The sequence below is a fragment of the Eublepharis macularius genome, chromosome 5 (assembly GCF_028583425.1).
Source record: "Eublepharis macularius isolate TG4126 chromosome 5, MPM_Emac_v1.0, whole genome shotgun sequence".
In the NCBI taxonomy this organism is placed as follows: Eukaryota; Metazoa; Chordata; class Lepidosauria; order Squamata; family Eublepharidae; genus Eublepharis; species Eublepharis macularius.
This window is the reverse complement of record NC_072794.1, coordinates 115,540,641-115,560,253: the sequence shown is the minus strand read 5'-3', so window position 1 is coordinate 115,560,253 and position 19,613 is coordinate 115,540,641. Positions and strand designations below refer to the sequence as shown.

General features: G+C 41.5%; 2 protein-coding genes across 6 annotated transcripts in view; one reads left to right on the top strand and one right to left on the bottom strand.

Annotated features, from left to right (window-relative positions):
• Positions 1–4,230, bottom strand: part of SRGAP2 (SLIT-ROBO Rho GTPase activating protein 2) — a 305,908-nt gene extending 301,678 nt beyond the window's left edge. For all 5 annotated transcript variants that reach the window (XM_054979474.1, XM_054979478.1, XM_054979475.1 and 2 more), the window contains exons 1-2: positions 4,145–4,230; positions 1,458–2,019 (exon numbers count right to left, since the gene is read on the bottom strand). In XM_054979474.1, coding sequence (XP_054835449.1) covers positions 1,458–1,524 — 67 coding nt within the window. In that variant the 5' untranslated portion in view covers positions 1,525–2,019; positions 4,145–4,230. The remainder of the gene's footprint in view (positions 1–1,457; positions 2,020–4,144) is intronic.
• Positions 4,231–5,200: 970 nt separating this feature from the next.
• Positions 5,201–16,972, top strand: FAM72A (family with sequence similarity 72 member A). The gene is made up of 4 exons (XM_054981331.1): positions 5,201–5,396; positions 11,788–11,865; positions 13,735–13,859; positions 16,198–16,972. The coding sequence occupies exons 1-4, from the start codon at positions 5,245–5,247 to the stop codon at positions 16,287–16,289; spliced, it is 447 nt and encodes a 148-aa protein (XP_054837306.1). The 5' UTR covers positions 5,201–5,244; the 3' UTR covers positions 16,290–16,972.
• Positions 16,973–19,613: the final 2,641 nt, after the last annotated feature.

Here is a 19,613-nt window from a genome sequence, read left to right as displayed (position 1 = left end):
CTTTTGCATTGTTTCAACAAGCTGGAGGAGGGAACCCTCCCTTCTGTATCCTGAAACAAAGGAAATTCAAGTCTCTATGCATATATTTTGAAGACTGCCTTTTTAAGACCACCTACTCTTTCAGCTCAGGCAGCAATGCACCACTGGGTAGACACCATACTTTTCTGACTCAGTGCCTCCTGTTGGCCACTGGAATTCTAAAAACCTAATTAGCCTGCCAAGCAAAAAGAGATTGCATTAACATTGAAAGAAGAGAGGAGTGAAGGACAAATACGCTTTGACTGGCTATTGACTCCAACCCAGGAATCCCAAAACACTTTTTAAAAGCCATTGATGATCTCAACTTCACTACCTCCTTTGGGAAGACTGTCTTGCATCAAAAATGTGTAACAGAGCCCAAGTGTAGAAAAGATAGCTATCTGTCTCATGCTTCAGATCATACCAAGAGGCCCACAAATCCTCAACAACTCTGCAATTGCTTAAATGGGAGCAGATCAAGCCCTGGAGCACATACAATTCAGAAAGAAAATCCTTTTAATTCCTCACAATCTCAAAGCCATTCTCTCATGGACTCTTGCATACAGGAGCAGATCAAGCACTTCTCATTCAAGGAACTGCTTCAAAGTCTCTCCATCAGTAGCATTTTGTTTGGTTATAAATATACAAAAACAAGAGTCCAATATGCACATATGTATGAAGAAATACTGAAAACTCTGCAGACACAAAAGGGTTAGGTGAGCAAGCATCTCTTTACTCTTGTCACCCTGGCATGTGATGATGTGAAACCAAACCCACTCGCCTAATGTCACCAAGATACTCCAGCAGGGAGCATGCCTGTCAAGTTGTTGTTTGCAGCAAATGTAACACACCCGTTAATGGACATCTTTCAAAAAGAGCACAGAATCAGTGAAAGAGTTTAGCAGTACAAATATGCAGTTCAGATTGAAGGGCGTTGCAGCCAGCTGCCAGAGGTGTATGATAGGCACATAGAGAAGGCATTTATGAAGAGTAAAGGCTTTTGGTACATACATCTGTTAAAAAAAAGCCTATAAACCCAAATCCATAATACTGCCAAACAACAAATCTCCTTAAGATAATACTTACATGGGGGGGTACTATTTACAATCAAACCATGATTCATTTTCTGCTATAAACATATTTGTAAGACTAAGCATGTATTTTATATATTCCTCTGTGATTTTACCAAGCAACAGAACCGTTATTTTTTAAAAAACATATTAAAAGACAGTATGATACCCAACCCCATGAAGCTATAATCGCTGTCAACCCCTTCTAACATTGCACAATTGGAAAGCACAGCAAATTCCTAGCGATCTGCAAATGCTTTTCCCTTCCACACCCAAACATGTAGTGTGTGAGCTCCTGCATTGTAAGTTGAGACTGTAAAACACACACACAAATGCAGCAGATTCTTATTTTGCTTCAAAAATCCTTACCTTTAACTTGAGTGTCATATTCAGCTATGATCTCCTTATCCTTTTTGAATTTAGCGGGCGACGTCATGTTTTTCTTCCCCCCCCCCGAAAAAAAAAGATTTTCCTCCGAACAGATCCACCAGAATAAGATAAATAACGCAATCTGTGTTCTTCCCAAAAGCGATCACTTGGTCAGGCTCGGCTTTCCTTAACAGCAATCAGTCCATGGAGAGAGGGTGGGAGATGGAGTGTGTGAGAGCAGCAGAGATATGCAGATGTGAAGAGCTCAGCATATGGAAAAGGCAGCAGTTTGGATTCCCTGCACCAAAACCCTTAGCAGCACTGGCAGCGGCAGCGGCAGCGGCAGCATCAGACTAGAGAATCTGCAGCCCCCAAAGGCTTTTCCTGATTGCTAACATTAATAGCACAGCCAGGGAGTGGAAGTCCTTCTGCGCAACAACATGTTGTGTGTGGGTTTGACTTGCTGCCTTCTTTTTAAATAGAATCAGAGATGATGCAAATTAAATCCCAAATGGCAGAAGAGAGAAAGAAACTCCAAAGTCACTTTCTTCAGTTCAAATGCCTGTAAATTCAAATAGTTGTTCAACTGTTAACCCACTATAAACACATACAAAACAACAAACACAATTTAGAGATAAGAACTGGAAGTACAAGCTATTCAAATAGCAGTGTAATGAAAAAAATGCACCAAATCAGCAAAAAGGGTAAATAACCTCCTTCTCCCAAGTGTAGCAGGTAAGAATTACTAGGAAAGAACCAAAGAAAATGAAGGGGAGAGACAAATGACCCCCCCCCCACACACACACACACACAACTAGCTAAAAGGCAAAACTACTAGAGAGAGAGCAATATGATATGGTTAAAAAAAATCAGATCCAAATCCCATATTACCTGAACTACAGGAGCTCATAAATCACAAGCTATTGTATAAACAGGACTCGTCCCTTTGGGTGCAACTAAAGCTGCAGCCTTAGGTCCAGCCAAAAGTCCAGCTTTAGATATTTTTATTGTGTATCATTGTTAATTTTACAGAGGTTTGGACTCTGCCATGCTGGAAAGAAAAAAAATTAAGTATCTGCTGTAGACATCAAAGTTTATTTGGAGCCAGGGGAAATGTAGCTCAGTGTGTGCAAGACAGATGCAAGTCTCTCAGCAGGGGAAGTTAGGGCACAACTTTTTTTTGGACTACAAGCTACTGCTGGCAACAAATGCTAAAGGAGAGGGGGATGGAGACAGAAGAAACCTGGATCCACATCCAAAGAGAGGAACAATGTGGCCAGCAGAGACAGGAAATGGTAAAGGGTAACAGACTAAGGGCGAAAGCATTTGCTGGAAACACAAACAAAGAGAAAGTGTGGCTGGCTCCAAAGGAGTGAAGCACATTTCTGGCTACCACTAGCACACACTGTCCACCAGCTGTGAAGCAACGCTGCAAACATATTTAAAGCTCTCCCAAAAATACACAGGAGAATTACTATGAACCCTGTGCCTCACCAACCCTGCAAGCTCTGTTGTCTCCTTTAAAAGATTCCAACTATTTAACCCAAAGATCTAATGCCATGATATTCAATGGGGTATACATTTTTTTTCTTTTTATTGCTATTGGAGATTTATATTGAGGGGGTTGAACATTACAGTACACAATCTGTGACCCACCAAACCAAATATCCCAGAAGTCAAATTTTCTAGCTCTTTCGATAAATTAGACAACCCTAGTCCTCCAGCCCAAGGGCCTCAGGGAAAAGCAAGAGATTTACTGAGCTGCTAATAGATGGCATTTAGCTGGCAGGACAAAAGTTGTGAAGTTCCAATATAAGAGCCCAACCATGTCTTCCCTGCTTGTTGCTAAAGTTACCAGAAAGAGGATACAGAAGAGAAAATGCTGTAGGCTTGGAAGTTCTGGTCTGGAAAGGCTGACAAGTGAAGTTTTGTATTCTATACACAATGGGAGAGGAAAATCACAAGAAAGAGGCCATTTTTCCATCCTGGAATATTATGGACCAAAGACTGTATTTCAGAGAAAGAAATATAAAAGGCTATATTCAGAGAAGAGAAGTTTTAAAGACTGGTGAAAGTTCTGTCCTGCAAAAAAAAAAAGTCCTCTGGAATTTAGGGAACCCCTTAGGAATTTCTGGGAAGAGCTACTGCTTTGGTTATAGGGAATCAAACCGAAAACGTCTGTTACGGGACAAGTACCGTTCCGAGAACGTTTTAATAGAATCTCTTTAAAATGACCTCGTTTTAGTTACGAAACGACGGCAATCCGAGGGAGAAGATTCCTTCTTGCGGGAGAACATGGGATGCGGCTCCCCTATCTGCCGCAGTGGGGAATATTATGGGATGGAACATCGATCCCGTCCCAAAGGACATTACTGGACTTCTACTGCTTGCTGTCGGTTAGTAGAAGACCGGGGGGTGGGGCGTTACTGCCTGCTCAAACGTGTACGATATGGAATATTATGGGATGGAGTTCTTCTACTTTCCTAAAAGGAGCGCTATTCCGGAGCGGGATTCCTATCCTGGCGGGAGACTAGTATTACATGCATTGCAGTCAAGTTCGAGAAGGCGGGGCGGCTCCAACTCACCGCGATCCCTCCAGGAAATATTATGGGATAGTCAAACTGTCCAGGGAAATCCGTACTAGACGACCTAGCCTCGGATTCCTCCATACTAGGCGCAATTGTTACCTGCAGTGCTGCACAGATGGAGCCCTTTTCCCGAGAGCTGCTTCCCTCAGGCTGCTACTACTCCCGCCGTCCGTTCCCTCCGCAGCCCCGTCCAACTGCCCCGCCCACTCCACTAAGGAACACCAATCGGAAGATGGGCCTCCAAAGAACAGCAGCTGCTCCAGCCAATTGCTTCGCTCCACCTTCCTCCCTGCATTGCCCCAGTCCCGCCACTTTTCTGTATTAGCAAATGTTGATGAGGACCATTCAGGATGAGCCGAAGGGCAGAGGCTCAACCCAGCAGCCCCGACTAAAAGAGGGCGGGGCATGCAAATATCAGTTCTTACTACACCAATCAGAAGCAAGAGGCGTGTCTTTAATCTCTTTACATAGGGAGAGGGGCGAGAACGGCCCAGTTTCTCCAGTGTGAATGACAAAACGTTTCTACCAATCAGATTCCAGAGGCGGGTCAACTTTCCCCCAATGGGAGGCGAAGCGACGGATTCAAACTGACAGAGTGTGAGCGAGACGACCTCAGCTTCTGCTTTTGAGCATCCGAGGAAGGGAAGGCAGGCCGGGGGCTCGAGGGCAGAGGAGGAGAGGCAGCTCCCTCCCCCGCTCCTCGCAAAGGCCACGCAGCGTCCCAGAACTGGGGGCAGGAGAGCGGGGTAGTAACAAGGGGGTGACGGTCCAGCCGCGGGCGCAAGTTCTAGAAAGGTACCTGGCGGCCAACTGCAAGGCAGAGAGAAAGCGGTGTGTAGAACCGGAGGGCGAGCGGAAGGGGACGCAGCCTCGCGGGATTGGCCCTTGGAGGGAAATCCCATCCTGTTCTCTTGCATGCTCATCTAGCCCTTCTCCATCCTTGTCATTGCTCCCCCAGGAAGGTAAAAAGGAGTCGTTCCCCTAGCCCCTTCTCCTCCACCGCCAATGCTTCTTTTACCTCTTACATATTGAGGCCCTGACCCGTGACTGAGGCTGCAGTCACTGCCGATTCAACCAGAGAGCAAGCGCCGCCGAAGAAGGCTTGAGAGCGGGGTCCGGATTGCCCCTCGAACGCGAATCGTCTGCTGAGAAGACGCTGCGGCGCAGCTGACTCCTTCCTAGCCCAGGCTGCTCCGATCATGTCAGCCAGCAGTTGCAGCTTCGCGGACAGGTGCGTGTCCCTGCTGCGCTGCAGGTTCTGCCAACAAGTGCTAAGTTCCCGGGGCATGAAGGCGGTGCTGCTGGCTGACACAGACACAGACCTCTACTCCACAGACATTCCTCCCACCAGGTGAGTCGAGGCGGGGGCTCCAGATCCAGTCCTTCCCAAAAATACCTATTTGGGCTTGCAAGTCCTCAGAAGATACCTCACCGTGAGTTCTGTTGATCAGCCTCAATGACCCATTTGGGATGCCAGCTTTCTTTTCTAACCTTTACCTCTTCATTACAGTGAAACGCAGTAGTTATAAGTTGCAGGATGACATGCAGCTTTCAGATCTGAATGCTTTTCATCTGGTTTCATGGGCAGCTAATTGACTGCTTTCAAGCTGAAGCACAATGTGTCTGAATCTACAGCCACCCATAAGATTCACTCTTGTCCCATGGGCTAAAAAAATTAAGTATGCATTGCCTATACTAGCATATTATCCCACCCTTACAATGCAGGCCATCATTGTAGCAACACACTATATTTACACAAAAGGAAGACTAAACTTTATTTCTAGGTTTCCTGCTCCCCCAAAAGAGGAGATTGTCACAGACAAGTTATACATACATACATATATATATATATATATATATATATATATATATATATATATATATATGGTGATAAGAAAAAATATTGTGTATAACATTAGGGTGGGTTGTCCTACATTCAGGGTTGCCTTCCTTTCTGGTAAATATGATAGCATTGTATTCATTCAAGGCCCCAAACTCACTTCAGAACAATTGCTTCTGTACTTTCTCATAGGGCTTAACTTGTGATACCCACCAACTATGCGCTGTGTGGCTTGCAAGGTGCGTTACAACTTCCTTGTTTTTATAGTCTCAAGCAGACAGTAAAACCAAGCATTTGGGTTGGTCACCTTCCATGGCTTGTGGGCTATGTTCAGCTTGACAGATCCTGAAGCGTGCTTTAGAATTTGAAGTATCCATCTATTTAATTATGAAAGGCAGCCAAATGGTACCATTCTCATTACCATGAGCAGTACAGCAGTTCCATTGTTCTGGAACTGTCACTTTCACTTCTCTTAATAGTCAGTTTCCTGTCTATTTATTTGCTGTGGTAACAGTCAAAAGCACAAAGTGTTTGTAGAAATCACAGGATGACCTAGACTCTGCCTTCCATCAGCTTCAGTGTTAGTGGCTAGCTACTAAAACGTCAAGGTGGTGGGGGGAACATCCAGCTAATTACAAGTTTTATCATTTTCTAAGGAATTTATGTGAGAAGGACACTTAAGTAGTTTTTCCAGGGTAGGACACTTGCTGTCTCTGACAAACCTCACTCAGCAGCCAGCCTTCTGCCCTGGAAGACCAACAAAGAGGGTACAGAGGCCAAGGCCTTTCCCTGATGTTGCCTCCTAGCATTGGTATTCAGAGGCTTACTGCTCTGAACATGGAACTTCCCTTTAGTCACCATGGCATAAGAGAGAGGGCATCGGTATTGTCATTGTATGGGGAGAATGCTCAGTTTCTTACTCAGTTAATTACTTTCTTACAGTTCCACACACACCCTTAGAAGGTACTGCCAAAAGCCTCAAATGGTTCTTAAGCTCCCTAGAATTCAAAAAGTAACTTTGCAATCAGGCATGATGAGAGTTTTTTTCAAAAGGGGAATGCCATATGAACACTTTGTTTTCCTTCCATTTTCCCTTGGGAAACTCTTGTGCCCCATTTCAAAACAGCTACTTGAATTCTGGAATTTAAAGAATAACTTGAGGATTTAACTGGACACCATTTGCATGTGATGTCAGTGGTGGAGAACTAGATGCATATGCAGCATCTGTACACTAATTCCAAGTATACTCTACGAGTAGGTAAATAACACACAGAAAATCTAGCGCTGCCACACAGCTAATTCTTGACCAATTAAACTACAATCAATGTAGCTCTTAGTTTATCCATTTCTTCCCAAATTTATACAAGATTCTGGTACAGTATCAGTCTGTATTACACTATTATCATTAATTTTGGAAGGGGGAAGGTGCTATTTGGCTGCATATATCAACAAATATTGATTCATTATCTGAGAAGGCATAAGAAACAGAAAGAATTCAATTTGGCCTTTACAGGGCAATAGTAGAAATTAGCCATTATTATTTATAATCTGAGGGCCTACAAGAATTGGAGAGGAAAACAATTTGGAACTCCCGTCCTATTTCTCAAAATCTTCCCTTCCAGGATTTTCTAAGCTCTCAGAGGCTTGAGTAGGCTTATTTCTTCCCTCTCTACCCTCTGCTGTGTGTTTTTATTCTCAACTGTTATCAATTTTTCTCCCCTTCTGAAGCATATTTAGTCCTCATTTGGCTTAGGTTAGCTAATAGTCATATTTTTCTGCATACCTGGGAAGTCCCCTGGGTAGGAGGAGACCCCTTGCTTGTCTGTGGGTGGCCCAATTTTGCAGCATTCTTTTTGAACACGGGCTAACAGTAATAATTATTAATACTTATTATTCAGTCAGCACCTCAGACAGTTTACATAGTTTAAAAGAGGGAGGGAAAGTCATCAAACAATCTGAAAAGGAGACAGGATAAAACATCTACGAGTGATGCCGAATGTTATAACATAGCTATCTTCCAAAGACTCAAATAAATTCATAACAAGTAAAGGTATTTTAAAGCATATAATAGAACTGTTTCCTTAGGTGAACATTTCTCCAGAACTTTATCTTTCATTTTATAACTTTTAGGTAATGACAAATATTGATTGGAATAATTCCATGTGATTACAAATGACATAACTATAGTCTTGTTGAACAATGAAAAAATGTTGACTGTTACTTTCACAGAAGTATAGTAATAAAGTTCAGTAAGCCTCATACTTCAAGCTGAGTCATTAAAAAGAATGTTTTAGTGTCTCAGGAAATTACTTACTTCTATCAGCTTCTTTATACTGTAATAATTGATAAACAGGGCAGATGGAGGTGTTCTGTTAGGGCTGATTGGTTGCTTGAAGGAAAAGTTAATGTATTGAAAACTCCTGTATTATGAATATAAATCAAAACTGGTAACACTGTAGTTGAGCACTGGTGTCTGCCTTCTGTTTGAATCCTGTCTACCATGGAAACTCCCTATGGCAGAAAATTAGGTTTTGTCTAAAATACATCACCTGGGAGATAGAGAATCTGTTTCTATGAACACCACTGAAAAAGTACTATGAATATTTTAACCCTAAAAGTAAGTTTTTTAAGACATGTGAATTAGTGGAATGTCTTTGCAGTTCAGCACTGTAAAATTTGTACCACAACATGAATGCAACAATGAACATACTACCTCATTTGTAAGGGGGAAAAACAACAGCCTTTCAGGAATAAGCACCGGTTCATGGATGCTGAGAAGAATTCTCTTGCAAGGAAAGATGGAACTGTTGACTGTTAATTCAGCTACTGTACATTAAACCATCATAATCTTTCTTTTACACCTTTTTATTGCATCTTATATGACAAGTGGAAGTGGTTGATGCTGTCTGCCCAGAGCAGTGGTGGGTGTACTACAAAGGGGACTGAAGAACATTTGTTTCTAATTTGTGCCTAATATTTGCAACTATTATTATATAACATACATAACATAAGAAGAGTTGTGCTGAATGAGACCAATTGTCCATCTAGTCCAGCATCTTATTTCACCCAGTGGCCAACCATTTTCCCTGGAGGGCCAACAAACTGGGCATAGAGGTCAAAGCCTCTCCTTCTTGTTGCCTTCTTGCACTGGTATTCAGATATTAGTGCCTCTGAATGTGAAGATTCCCTTTAATCACCATGGCTCATACTCACTGATAAACCTGTTCTCCATGAATCTAATACCCTTTTAAAGCCATCTTTGCTAATGTTGTTGTGTATGAGAACCATTATGTGTGAGAAATGGTCTACAAATGTAAATAAAGGAGCCAGCTAGAGAAGACAAGGCTGATGGAATGTTCACACATGGGAGTAGAATCTATAGATGTTCCTCAACCTCATGAGAATCAGAAACTAAACTGAAATAATAGTAGTCTGAATAAACCTGTTCTTGGACAGAAGCACTGCTGTACTGTATTGCAATTACTGATATTACTTCAATCAGTCAAATAGATGAAGTGACATAGCTACACAGCTTAGAAACAGTGCTGCCAATAATGTTATCTATTGCTTCACATAGCAACAATATATCCCAGTCAGAAACAATATTAAAAATTAGAGTTTTCTTTGTTCTCGAGGTAAGAAAAGCTACATTTATAGACCACATCCCAGTATCAGAAGCTGGTGGAGAAGTGAAACTCTGAGTCAAAAAGTCAATACTTTGTCTAAAAGAAAAGTGGCTAGCCCTTGAGTGTACAGGAAAAGCAACAAAAGCAAGCCAGTCACAGGCAAAGTAAAGGTGATTGTCAACTTGGAGAGTATATAAGGTATAAAGAAAAATGTGATTGTGAAAATTAATCAAAAGAAAAAATCCAGCCTGATTAAGGCAGAAAAAATCTAGGAGGTAAAGAATGTTGAGAACAACTGAGTATCAATTTGAGGAAAAGGAAGGGGGAGAAATCAGCCTTCTCTAGCCCCTGAAACCTTATGGAATCCAAGAGGGATTGATGGGAATGATTGTTTCCAAATTATCCCATTCTCCCATGCAATTTCTCTCAAACTTTTGTTCAGTCAATTGCTAATAAAGAGTATCAGACTTTTCTTTATTTGTTTAACTGTAGTTCCTTCTTAATTATGTTTCCCTTCTCAGTCAGATCATGATGATAAATTATTTAGGTGAGAATGTGCCAAAACTTGATATCATTGACCATCCAGAAAATTAGCAGCTGCACGTTTCATAGAGTGCTCTCTATTTAGCAGTGAACTGCTACAGTCATAATTTGTTGAAGAGGAACCAGGAAAATGGGGGTATTAGGGAAGATTCTGCTGACCATTTCTGAGAAATAGCAGGATCTACCTCTAAATAAAAAAACTCAAAATACAGTGGAACATTTTATGCTCAAAAATGACAAGATACTACAAAAATGTTTCAGGTGGATAGCCAAGTTGCTCTGAAGTAGAACAGCAAGATTCAAGTCCAGTAGCATCTTAAAGACCAACAAGATTTTCAGTGAGAGTCAAAGCTCCCTTCATCAGATACCAGCACTACAAAAGTTTTGTATCATTAATGATTAATCCAGAGAATAGCATCATTTGTACTTACGCTTGTGCCAGTGTAAGGTAGATCAATGTGTTCAGCATTCATCACAGTGATTTGAACTCTGGCATTAAAGCCTGTGCATGAAGCACCTTTATCCCGTGTTTGATGAGCCCCTTCCGCGAGCATAGGAAGCAATTCTGAAGCCTCTACCTGTGGAGTAATAGGATTGTTTTAAATAAATATGCTGGTTTATCGGATGACAAGAATGGATTTGAAGACCTCTTACAAGTATATCTGCTAAGGGAGAGATGAGGAAATTGCAGAGTAACCTAGTGGGTATAGCTAAGCATGTGCATGCATGCTGTTGAGACACTACACTTACATGGGGCTTGCTTTATCTTTAGCAAAGAAATAAGAGTCCTTTATTGTAAGGAACTCTACTTAAGATAGGAAAGAGTGGAATTAGCATTCTAGTCTATCTAAATTAGGATGTCAAGAGATGCAGGAAGCTTGTGCTGCGCTCATGGCTGCAGGATGGAGAAGAGAGAGGGGAAGGCAAAGATGGAAGGAAGGAAGCCCTAGGAGTACCAAGCTGCATTTCAGACGGATAGCACCAGGATAGTAGAAAGGAAGGATGAACAGACCTTTGACTTCTCTATCTTGCTAACTCATAGCACCCTTCTGAAACCTGAAACTAGGAGACAGCATAAAGTCCTCCACTTCCAACAAAAATGAGACATAATTATGAGCGGTGGTCTGGTATACTGCACCATTTGCAAGCATGAACAATCATCCTGCTTTTCTAAGCAATAATATCTTTAGAGCCCACAATGTTTAATAGACAAACAACCATTAGATGCTTGTGTTTTGCCTCACAAGAATAAAATTACATTACTAAATAATTTTCCATTCTAAACAGCATCTAATGCAAACAAAATTGTCATAGCAGTGTTGCAACTCAAGATAAATGCAGCTTTATCTTAGGGAGAAACAGTGTGCATATAGAAGATAAGGAATGGGCATTCAAATTTTAAAGGGTTTTTTAAAGTGTGTTCTTGGAAGGACAGCTATTCAGCTTGCTTTGACAATTTTTGAAAGGAATACAAGAAAAAAGACTTCCTGTCAAAGCTCTGGTATAAAGACTGACTCCACTTACATTCATATGATCATTTAAGCTCGGTATTGTTTTGACAATGGAGTGGCTTACAGCACCTATTAGATGAGGAATATTTGTAAATGAAAATAAGCAAAAGAGACTAGCACTTTGTTGGAATTCTTATGATCAGACGACTAAATAGCTAACATTGTGGAACCATGATCATGTTAATTTTAACTATTACTATATATTTCTCTCCCTGCCCCCAGTACTGTTGACTTCATTGGAAACTGCTATTTCACAGAAATTTGCCAGTGTAAACTGAAGAATATTGCTTGTTTGAAATGGTAAGTAAAATTGTAGTTTGATTCAATGTGCTGTCATGTACAAGCTATACAGACTCTTTGGTTGTATCCAGCCAACATCTTGCAACTGGAAGAAAGGGGAGGGGACAGTGCACCCAATTTCCACTCTCATATCCACCCCTCCTCGTGACTTTTTATACTCAAGGGTCCTGTGACTCCCAATATAAGCTCAACACTAGCCTGAATAGTTTGTGGAAATTTTGCTTGTTTCTTTTGAGCTTAAATCTCAATAATCACAGAAGTTTATAATTAAGAATGCCCACTTCTTATATACCACCTGAAGGGCGGTATATAAATTGAATGTTATTAATATTATTATTAATTCTATATATTCTTGTAATTAAGAATTCCCTTAGCACTCTAGTGCTAAAACAACTACACATCCTCAGTTGGTTTCTGGGCATAATTTAAGGAGTAGGTTTTAATTATAGATGGGCATGAACAGCAATATGAACAAAAAAAGGCCACAAACAGCCCAATCCGCTGTTCGCGAGCAAGCTGTTCGTGAGGCCCCATTCCCGGCGAACATGTGTTCGTTCCAAGCCCTCTTCATGGTGTTTGTCAGCTGTTCATAAAGCCAGACAGTCTGGCGCCTTTCAATCAATTCCCCTGGCAGTATAGGCATGGACTGTCTGAACTCCTTCTGGCTTTCCTTCTGGCTTGTGACCCCTCAAAGTAACTTCCAGCAGACAGTCCAGTTTTTGCCACTGGGAAAAGAAAATGACAGGAAAGGGAGGGACCCGTGGATCATGGCTTTCCCAGGGTCCAATCTCTCTGAAACTTGGGTCTTCAGAGGACAGTGAGGACTATGTCCCCTGCAAATTTGGTGGGTATTGGACATTGGGAAGGTCAGTTTGTAACCCCTCAAAGTAGCTTCCAGCAGACAGTCCAGTTTTTGCCACTGTGAAGAGAACATGACATGAAAGGGGGAGACCCGTGTCTGTACTCTCTACAGTAGTTTCTGTACTCTCTGCTGTTGGAAGTGCAGTGGGTAGTAATAAGCTACAGGGCCTTTTTCATGGCAACACTGAAGTTATGCAATGCCTTTCGGGGGTGGGCAGTGCACACAGGTTTCCCTTACTGATAACATTCAAGTAGAAAGTTGAGCACATTGTTTCAGTGAACATAAGTTTTTGTTTTCTATTTTTTATGACTGGGTATTCTGTGATGCTTTATGGTTCATTTTTGTTTTACATTTTCTGTTTTAAAATTGTGTAACTGATACAAGCACTTTGAAGATATATGGTATTAATAAGGCAAGGTAAAAATATATTCATAAATCTCCAAGACTTATAAGAGATGACAATCACAATAAGCTGCTCAGTTAAAGACTTAAAAAAAACCTCTCCAAACTATAGCAGTATGATATGCAGGTGAGCAGTGTGTTGATAGGGTCAGGGTGTGCTTTTAATGTCTCTGCTTCTTTAACAGCAGCCTGAGGAGTAGAAACGAAGCAGGTGAAGTTTTAGCTGGCAGAGAGAGAAAGAGGTTTGGGCAAGCTTCACTTCTTTCATTTCTGTGCACCATGCTGCTGTTGAAGGCAGAGAAACAGGATGAATAAAAAAAGTTGCCTACCCCAGCCATAGTTTTTTTCAGAGGAGAATGGTTGGTATCTTAATTCTATACTTGCTGTAGTATTTAGGCAAAAGTGCATTTGAGAGTGAAAGTTTCACACAGAGTATTTCTAAATTGTTTTCCAAGGACATTTTTGTTCAGTTTTCAGTCACTCACTAAATGTAAATCTTTTATTAACTTGCAATTTATCAGGAGTGTATTTATGTTGCAGTCCATTTTTCTCTCCAGCCTTTCACCAAAAACTATGCATGCTAGATATTCTGTTTGCTCTTCCAGTGGGAATGTTGTAGGCTACCATGTGATTGCTCCATGCAACCTTTGCCTGTTCTCCTGCAACAATGGGCACTTCTGGATGTTTCACAGCCAGGCCGTTTTCGGAATTAACAGGCTCGACTCCTCTGGTATGGAACATTTTGGTTCTCTATCTAAGGATTGTTCTTATTCTCCTGAAGTGATCTGTCTTACAGTTTTTATTCCAAAGGGTCGCCTCTTTAGAAAGGTATATCACTGACTCCAAGTTCCGCCATGCTGCGCTTGCTAGCAAGAATTATTCTGGTGAGGAAACACTGCAGGTGAATGTTTGCATCAGTTTCAATTCCCTTGATCTCTCTTAAATCGCTAGACCGAGACAAATTGATCAGCAAAGTTACAGTAATCCTATGGTGGTGAGAGCTAGATTTTCAGAAATGCTCTATAGCAATTAATACAGATACTAAACAGCATAGATAACATACCATTTATAGAACAGTGTGTTGTGCTCCATGCTTTTAAGCACATCTTTAATGAGTTGCTACAGTCAGAACTGCCTGATCTTATGCTACTGCACCCAAAACTGCCTCTTCCACTGCACAAGCAGAGTCTGATGCACAGTCATCCAGTCTGCTTGTTCATCCCAGAATCACAACCATAATTTTTACCTTGAGTAATAATTGTGCCTGTTTTCCCTAGAGTAGAAAGAAATATGAAGTTGATAATGGTCTTGCATTGTTTGCTTCATTGGTCAAATATTTAACTGAAGACCTGCATCCAGGCTTGCTTTCTTATTTGTGTTGTTTTAAGAGCAGGTGACAGGTTTGAAGCCAGGAAATCTAGATTCAAATCCCACTGTGAAATCTCTTGTCCTGACCTACCCCAAAGGGCTGTTGTAAGAATAAATGACTGTTGTGATCTCCCTCAATGACAGGCAAGATTCAAATGCAATGTCTACTTTGTTGGTTTGCCACCTTTTGCCTGATAAACTCCTGTTTCTCTTGCAGCTGCAAGTTAAAAGAAAAAAATTGATGACTCTATGGCCTTGCCCTGACACCTACTTCCTAATTACACCAGTTTCCCAAAGCACCCCCCTCGTGGTGTGTGTGTGTGTGAACATGCACACACATGCATGCAAATACACACACACACCTATCAGTAGATCTGGAAAAATGCTTGTCCTGGGTTCTCTTTCATTCAGGTTCAGCCTTGCAATCATAGCCTGTTGCCTTACATTAGCTGCTGTGCCTCTTGGGGCCCTGTCAGTTCCCCTGTGTCTTCAACACTGGTCGCCCTTCTGTGTACTTCCCAGGTTGTGCCTTTTTGATTTCCCCGAGCCCAACAGCCAGTCTAACTTTCCTTACAGTTCTGCTCTCGACTCAGAAGGCTTGTGAAAGTCTTGTGGCATTGCAACAGCTCAGCAAATGTAATGGAGCTAATACAGTGGCCACTTTTTAGTTTATAATTGTATAAATTTCTTTGTTTAGTCACTCAGAAGAGTATGTTTGCTTTCATTCTTCTTATATATTTCTACCACCATTCCTCAAACATGTACCAAGTTGCTTGCCTTATTTCCATTGATTCAGTCCTGTAAATAAAATTATAAGAGCCTAGTGGGGCATCTTCTGCTCCCAGCGTCTGCCCCCATCACCACTCACCTGGCTGGGGTGGGAGGGAGTGGAGATGAACGGGCCCAGGAGATCTAGACCATGCAGGAGCGCATTCTGGAGCATTGCTGCAGAAGTGAAGGAAGTGAAGGCCATCATGCAGGGCTAATTTGATGAAAATCACCCCCCAATGTAAGTTGCTTCCCACGTGCACCCCCTGACTCTCTTGTCCCCCAGCTTGGGCTCCAGGGGACCTGGCAACCCAAAGCCTGATTGTGAGACATCCACCTAGAAACAGCCTAATGTCATCTATGGGTCGCTGTAAAGTGCTGTTTTTTAGAACTTTGAAGATAGATCAAGATGGGTAGCTGTGTTAGTCTCTGTCTGTAGCAGTGGAAAAGAGCAAGAGTCCAGTAGCACCTATAAGACTAACAAAATTAGTGGCAGGTAGCTACAGCTCACTTCAGACCTGAAGAAGTGAGCTGTGGCTCACAAAAGCTCATATCCTTTTTGTTAGTCTTATAGGTGCTACTGGACTTTTGCTCTTTGAGAACATGAGGCAGGGATAACCAATTTTGCTGCATTAGGGCTCCTGTAACTTTAAAAATTGTGTGTGGGGAGGGGTGGGGGGATTTTGCTACTTGCTGTTTTCAAACTCCTGCAGTACTATGACCTGATAAGTTGCACTTACTAGAATACTCTGTTTATGCACAACTCTTTACAGAAACTCAAATACTAAAAGTTTGGCCATATCTTTAAATGAATAGCCCCTTCCTCAATATAGAACTTTATTGTTTGTTACTTCCTTTATTGAATTTCACCAGTGGCTTTGGGAATATTTTGTTAACTTGGTTAACATAGAAGTTATTTGCATTTTTTAAAGGTACAGACTTACTGCTCTGGGGCAACCTGCCAGATTCAGAGAGTACGGATGAAGATATATCAGGCATCTCTGAAGACGAGTACATCAGATAAATGTTATCAGCAGCATACTTTATAGTGTGTGTCTCATGTTCACCAGAAGCTTGATGTACAAATTCCAGCAATGTAGTACAAAGCAGGGGGAATGCTTCAAATGACAATACCTGTTGATCTTAAGACTGCCTGATCTATATGCATCCTGCTGTATAACTTGACGAGCATGTGAAGGTTAAAAATACAGTCCTTTCTTGTTCACTGTCTGATGAGATAGAACTGCCATCCACAAGCATATCTGGCTTCTGCAATTGCTTTCTATTGTTTGTTTCCTAAAGGACAGTGTTGCCGTGGACAAGATTTGCTAGGATCAGTCAAGGGAATGAACTCCTTCCCCCAACCCCTGTGGTCACGGTATAGTAAGGAAGGTCTGGTAGCACTTTGTTGTCATTCATCCTATCTGACCTCCATTTTCCTGCTCTGATTGTTGGGACATGGGATGCATATTGTTTCTCTTCAGGGGTCACAGTTAATGCTGCTGCATGGGGATCTAGCAGAGCATTCTGACGCTAATGTTGGCAGTCTTCCACAACCACATGTTTGTATAATGTAAGAGAGAGGGATTGGCGAGCTCTTAAATCAAGTTCTTTCCATATCAGCTGTTCAAGTGTAGCATGATGTTCAGTTTTTCTAAAAGGCTCGCTTTCGAGGAAACCTGAACAGCGTTTTGCTGCCAGCGCACATGTGGCCAACAAGTCTGAGGACACAGCCTGGGAACTGGCTTGCTTCCCTGCTCTTAATGGAAAGAGAAGATGCAAAGAATCAGTAATAAAACTAGAAACCACCATTTCTGGATGTGTAGACAGCTACTGATCAAGATACAAATAAGGCGAAGGAAGAGTATCCAAACAGCATAGCCTGTAACTGAGCCTAGTTCTTCAGTTGTTTACACAAAGAGAGAAGCTGCAAGTCTGATGCTGGAAAAGCACATGGTAAAAGCAGAGCCAAGTTCCACAAAATCTTCTGGCTTCTCTGTTGCTGGCAAATGAGAATTCCCTGTGCAGCTGGTGGCATGCAGCCTTTTGGAAAGAAGGAGGTCAGTCATGGCTTGAATTAAACCTAGCCTGTAATGGACTGAAGCCCGTTTTGCAGCTACCTAGCTGCTGTGTTAGAACAGTTAGCTTTTTCCAAAGCAAAAGAAGTATTAATTGGTTTTTTAGAAGTACCAATATACTTTTTGGAGGGGAAATTGCTACAAGAGTATTCAAGTGACTTGGCACTTGCCATACTCTAGTCTGTGCCTGGTACGGATCCAGCATCTTTGTGACAGTCAGGCTACAATCATTAGAGTGATTTCTGTGGTTCAGAGCAATATTCTCTCACTTGATGGGCATAGCCTAATTACACTGGACAATCTACCTGGTAGTTATGCTAAGGGAAAGGGGCTGTTTTTGCAAGGTATCTTGTTAACCAAATACATAATTTCCTGCTTTAAGCTTTAACTGCATGGGCATTTCATGACATAAATATTCAAGTCATACACAGACTCAGCCATGAAAATCTCTGCCAGACTCAAATGCTTATCATCTATATTCATTGTATGCAGTAGTCTATACTGTACCTATTATGTGATTCCACTATGGCAAACAAGTGGGGAAAGCATTATCTGAAGAATCTCAACTCATTTTTAAAGCAACTTCCTAGTCCTGAAGGTTGCCAACATAGGAAGCAATGCCTGGTGAAATCTCAAATGCCAAAGTGGAGGTAAGCAGCATTTCTAGAAGCAAGATAGTGGCACTTAAGTTCCCTTAATTACTCCTGCCCTTTTCTGCAACTAGGAGAAACAAAGTATATGTTATAATCTATGCAAATCACAGAATTCAACTATCGTTGAAACAAAATCTGTTTTATTCTGGTAACGTTTTGGTTTTTAAAGTACAGGGAATCCACAGCTTCTAGCAAGCGCATCCTTTATAAACAAAATGTGCCAAACATGTATTCACCCTATGAAATACAAAATTAATTAGTCTTCTGTTGTAAAGTGAAGGAGGCAAGAAAAGGGAGTGGGTAAGTTATTATATTCATTGTGCAGCAAGATTCTGTTTATTCTGAATTAAGGCCTGTATATTTCTGATGTGCTTTAGGGACAAACTAATGTTTTGCTGACACATTGTTGCTGCTGAAAATGGTGGGCATGTGCTTAGCTCCCCTCCACTGTGCCCAGTAAATCTTACTCAGTGCCTGAGATCAGAGCACTCCACTCCTTGCCAGCAGTAGACCCTGTTGTGGACTAGAAGTGGAGAATGCAGGATGTCACAGTATCAGGAAACTGACAAATTCTAATAGAGAGCTCACAGGGAACTCAAAATGTTGCAAATTTTTTTAAAGGAAATTAAGCAGTGCCTCTTATTTGGCCATTGACAAGACCAAATTCAACAAAGGTGTAGACTTGTAAATAACTTTGCTGTGTAATCATTCAGTCCAAGATGTAGGCTAGTTGTGGAGTATAACCAAGAAGGGAATAGATATGAGGCATGCCAATCCTTCCTGAGCCTACTGGTGTGGAGAGGGCGGAATATAAATTGAATAAAATAAATAAGTGAAGTAAAGGTTTTGGTTGATTATCTTGGAGGTCTAGAAGAGAGACAATAGGGTATAATATACAAACAATTTTGTTCAATTAGCCACCTATTCTGTAACATAGCAGTATCATGACCAACTTAGTTAAACGCAGAGATCAGAAATCACAAGGAATGAATAAAAGCACCTGTTACTATTTTTTGAATTTTGTACTTAGTATCTCCTGAAGAGAAACCCCCCAATAGACAAGAGCAGTGGCATATAATTACTACTGATTTGTAAGATCGTACTATTATTTGTAGTCTACGGATGGGGGGGAAGGGTAATAAAAGTAACTCTAGAGTGTTTTGGTTCAGCACACCATAGATTTTAAAAAGTGATCATGCCAGTGTCTCTACATAATCTCATTATGCAAGGATCAGCTGCCCGTGCTCTGCGACAGACATGTTGAGAGGGCCCATTAGCATGCAGGCATAAGGTCCTCAGTGTCTTCAATTAAAGAATGTTGGGGAGAAGAGCTGGGAGAGAGCAGCAGCAACTCTGGGCTAGACAGAAAAATTGTGTGACCTACAGACCAATCCTAAGCAGAGTTACACCCTTCTCAATCCACTGACTTCAGTGGAATTAGATGGTTGTAACACTAATTAGGATTGCACTGTTAGTATGACAGCTTCATTTGTACATTTGCATAATACCAGAAACAAATTTGTACAGCAATTTGTAAGCAAGTAAAGGTAGGCCACATATTGCAAGGGGAGATGACCAACCAATCTGATGGGAGGGGCGGAGTTCCTTGCAAATGTG

Coding starts and splice junctions, on each gene's coding strand:
- FAM72A (XM_054981331.1), top strand. CDS start 5,245: ATGTCAGCCAGCAGTTGCAGCTTCGCGGACAGGTGCGTGTCCCTGCTG. Junction 5,397..11,787: donor ACAGACATTCCTCCCACCAG/GTGAGTCGAGGC, acceptor CCCTGCCCCCAG/TACTGTTGACTTCATTGGAA. Junction 13,860..16,197: donor TAACAGGCTCGACTCCTCTG/GTATGGAACATT, acceptor CATTTTTTAAAG/GTACAGACTTACTGCTCTGG.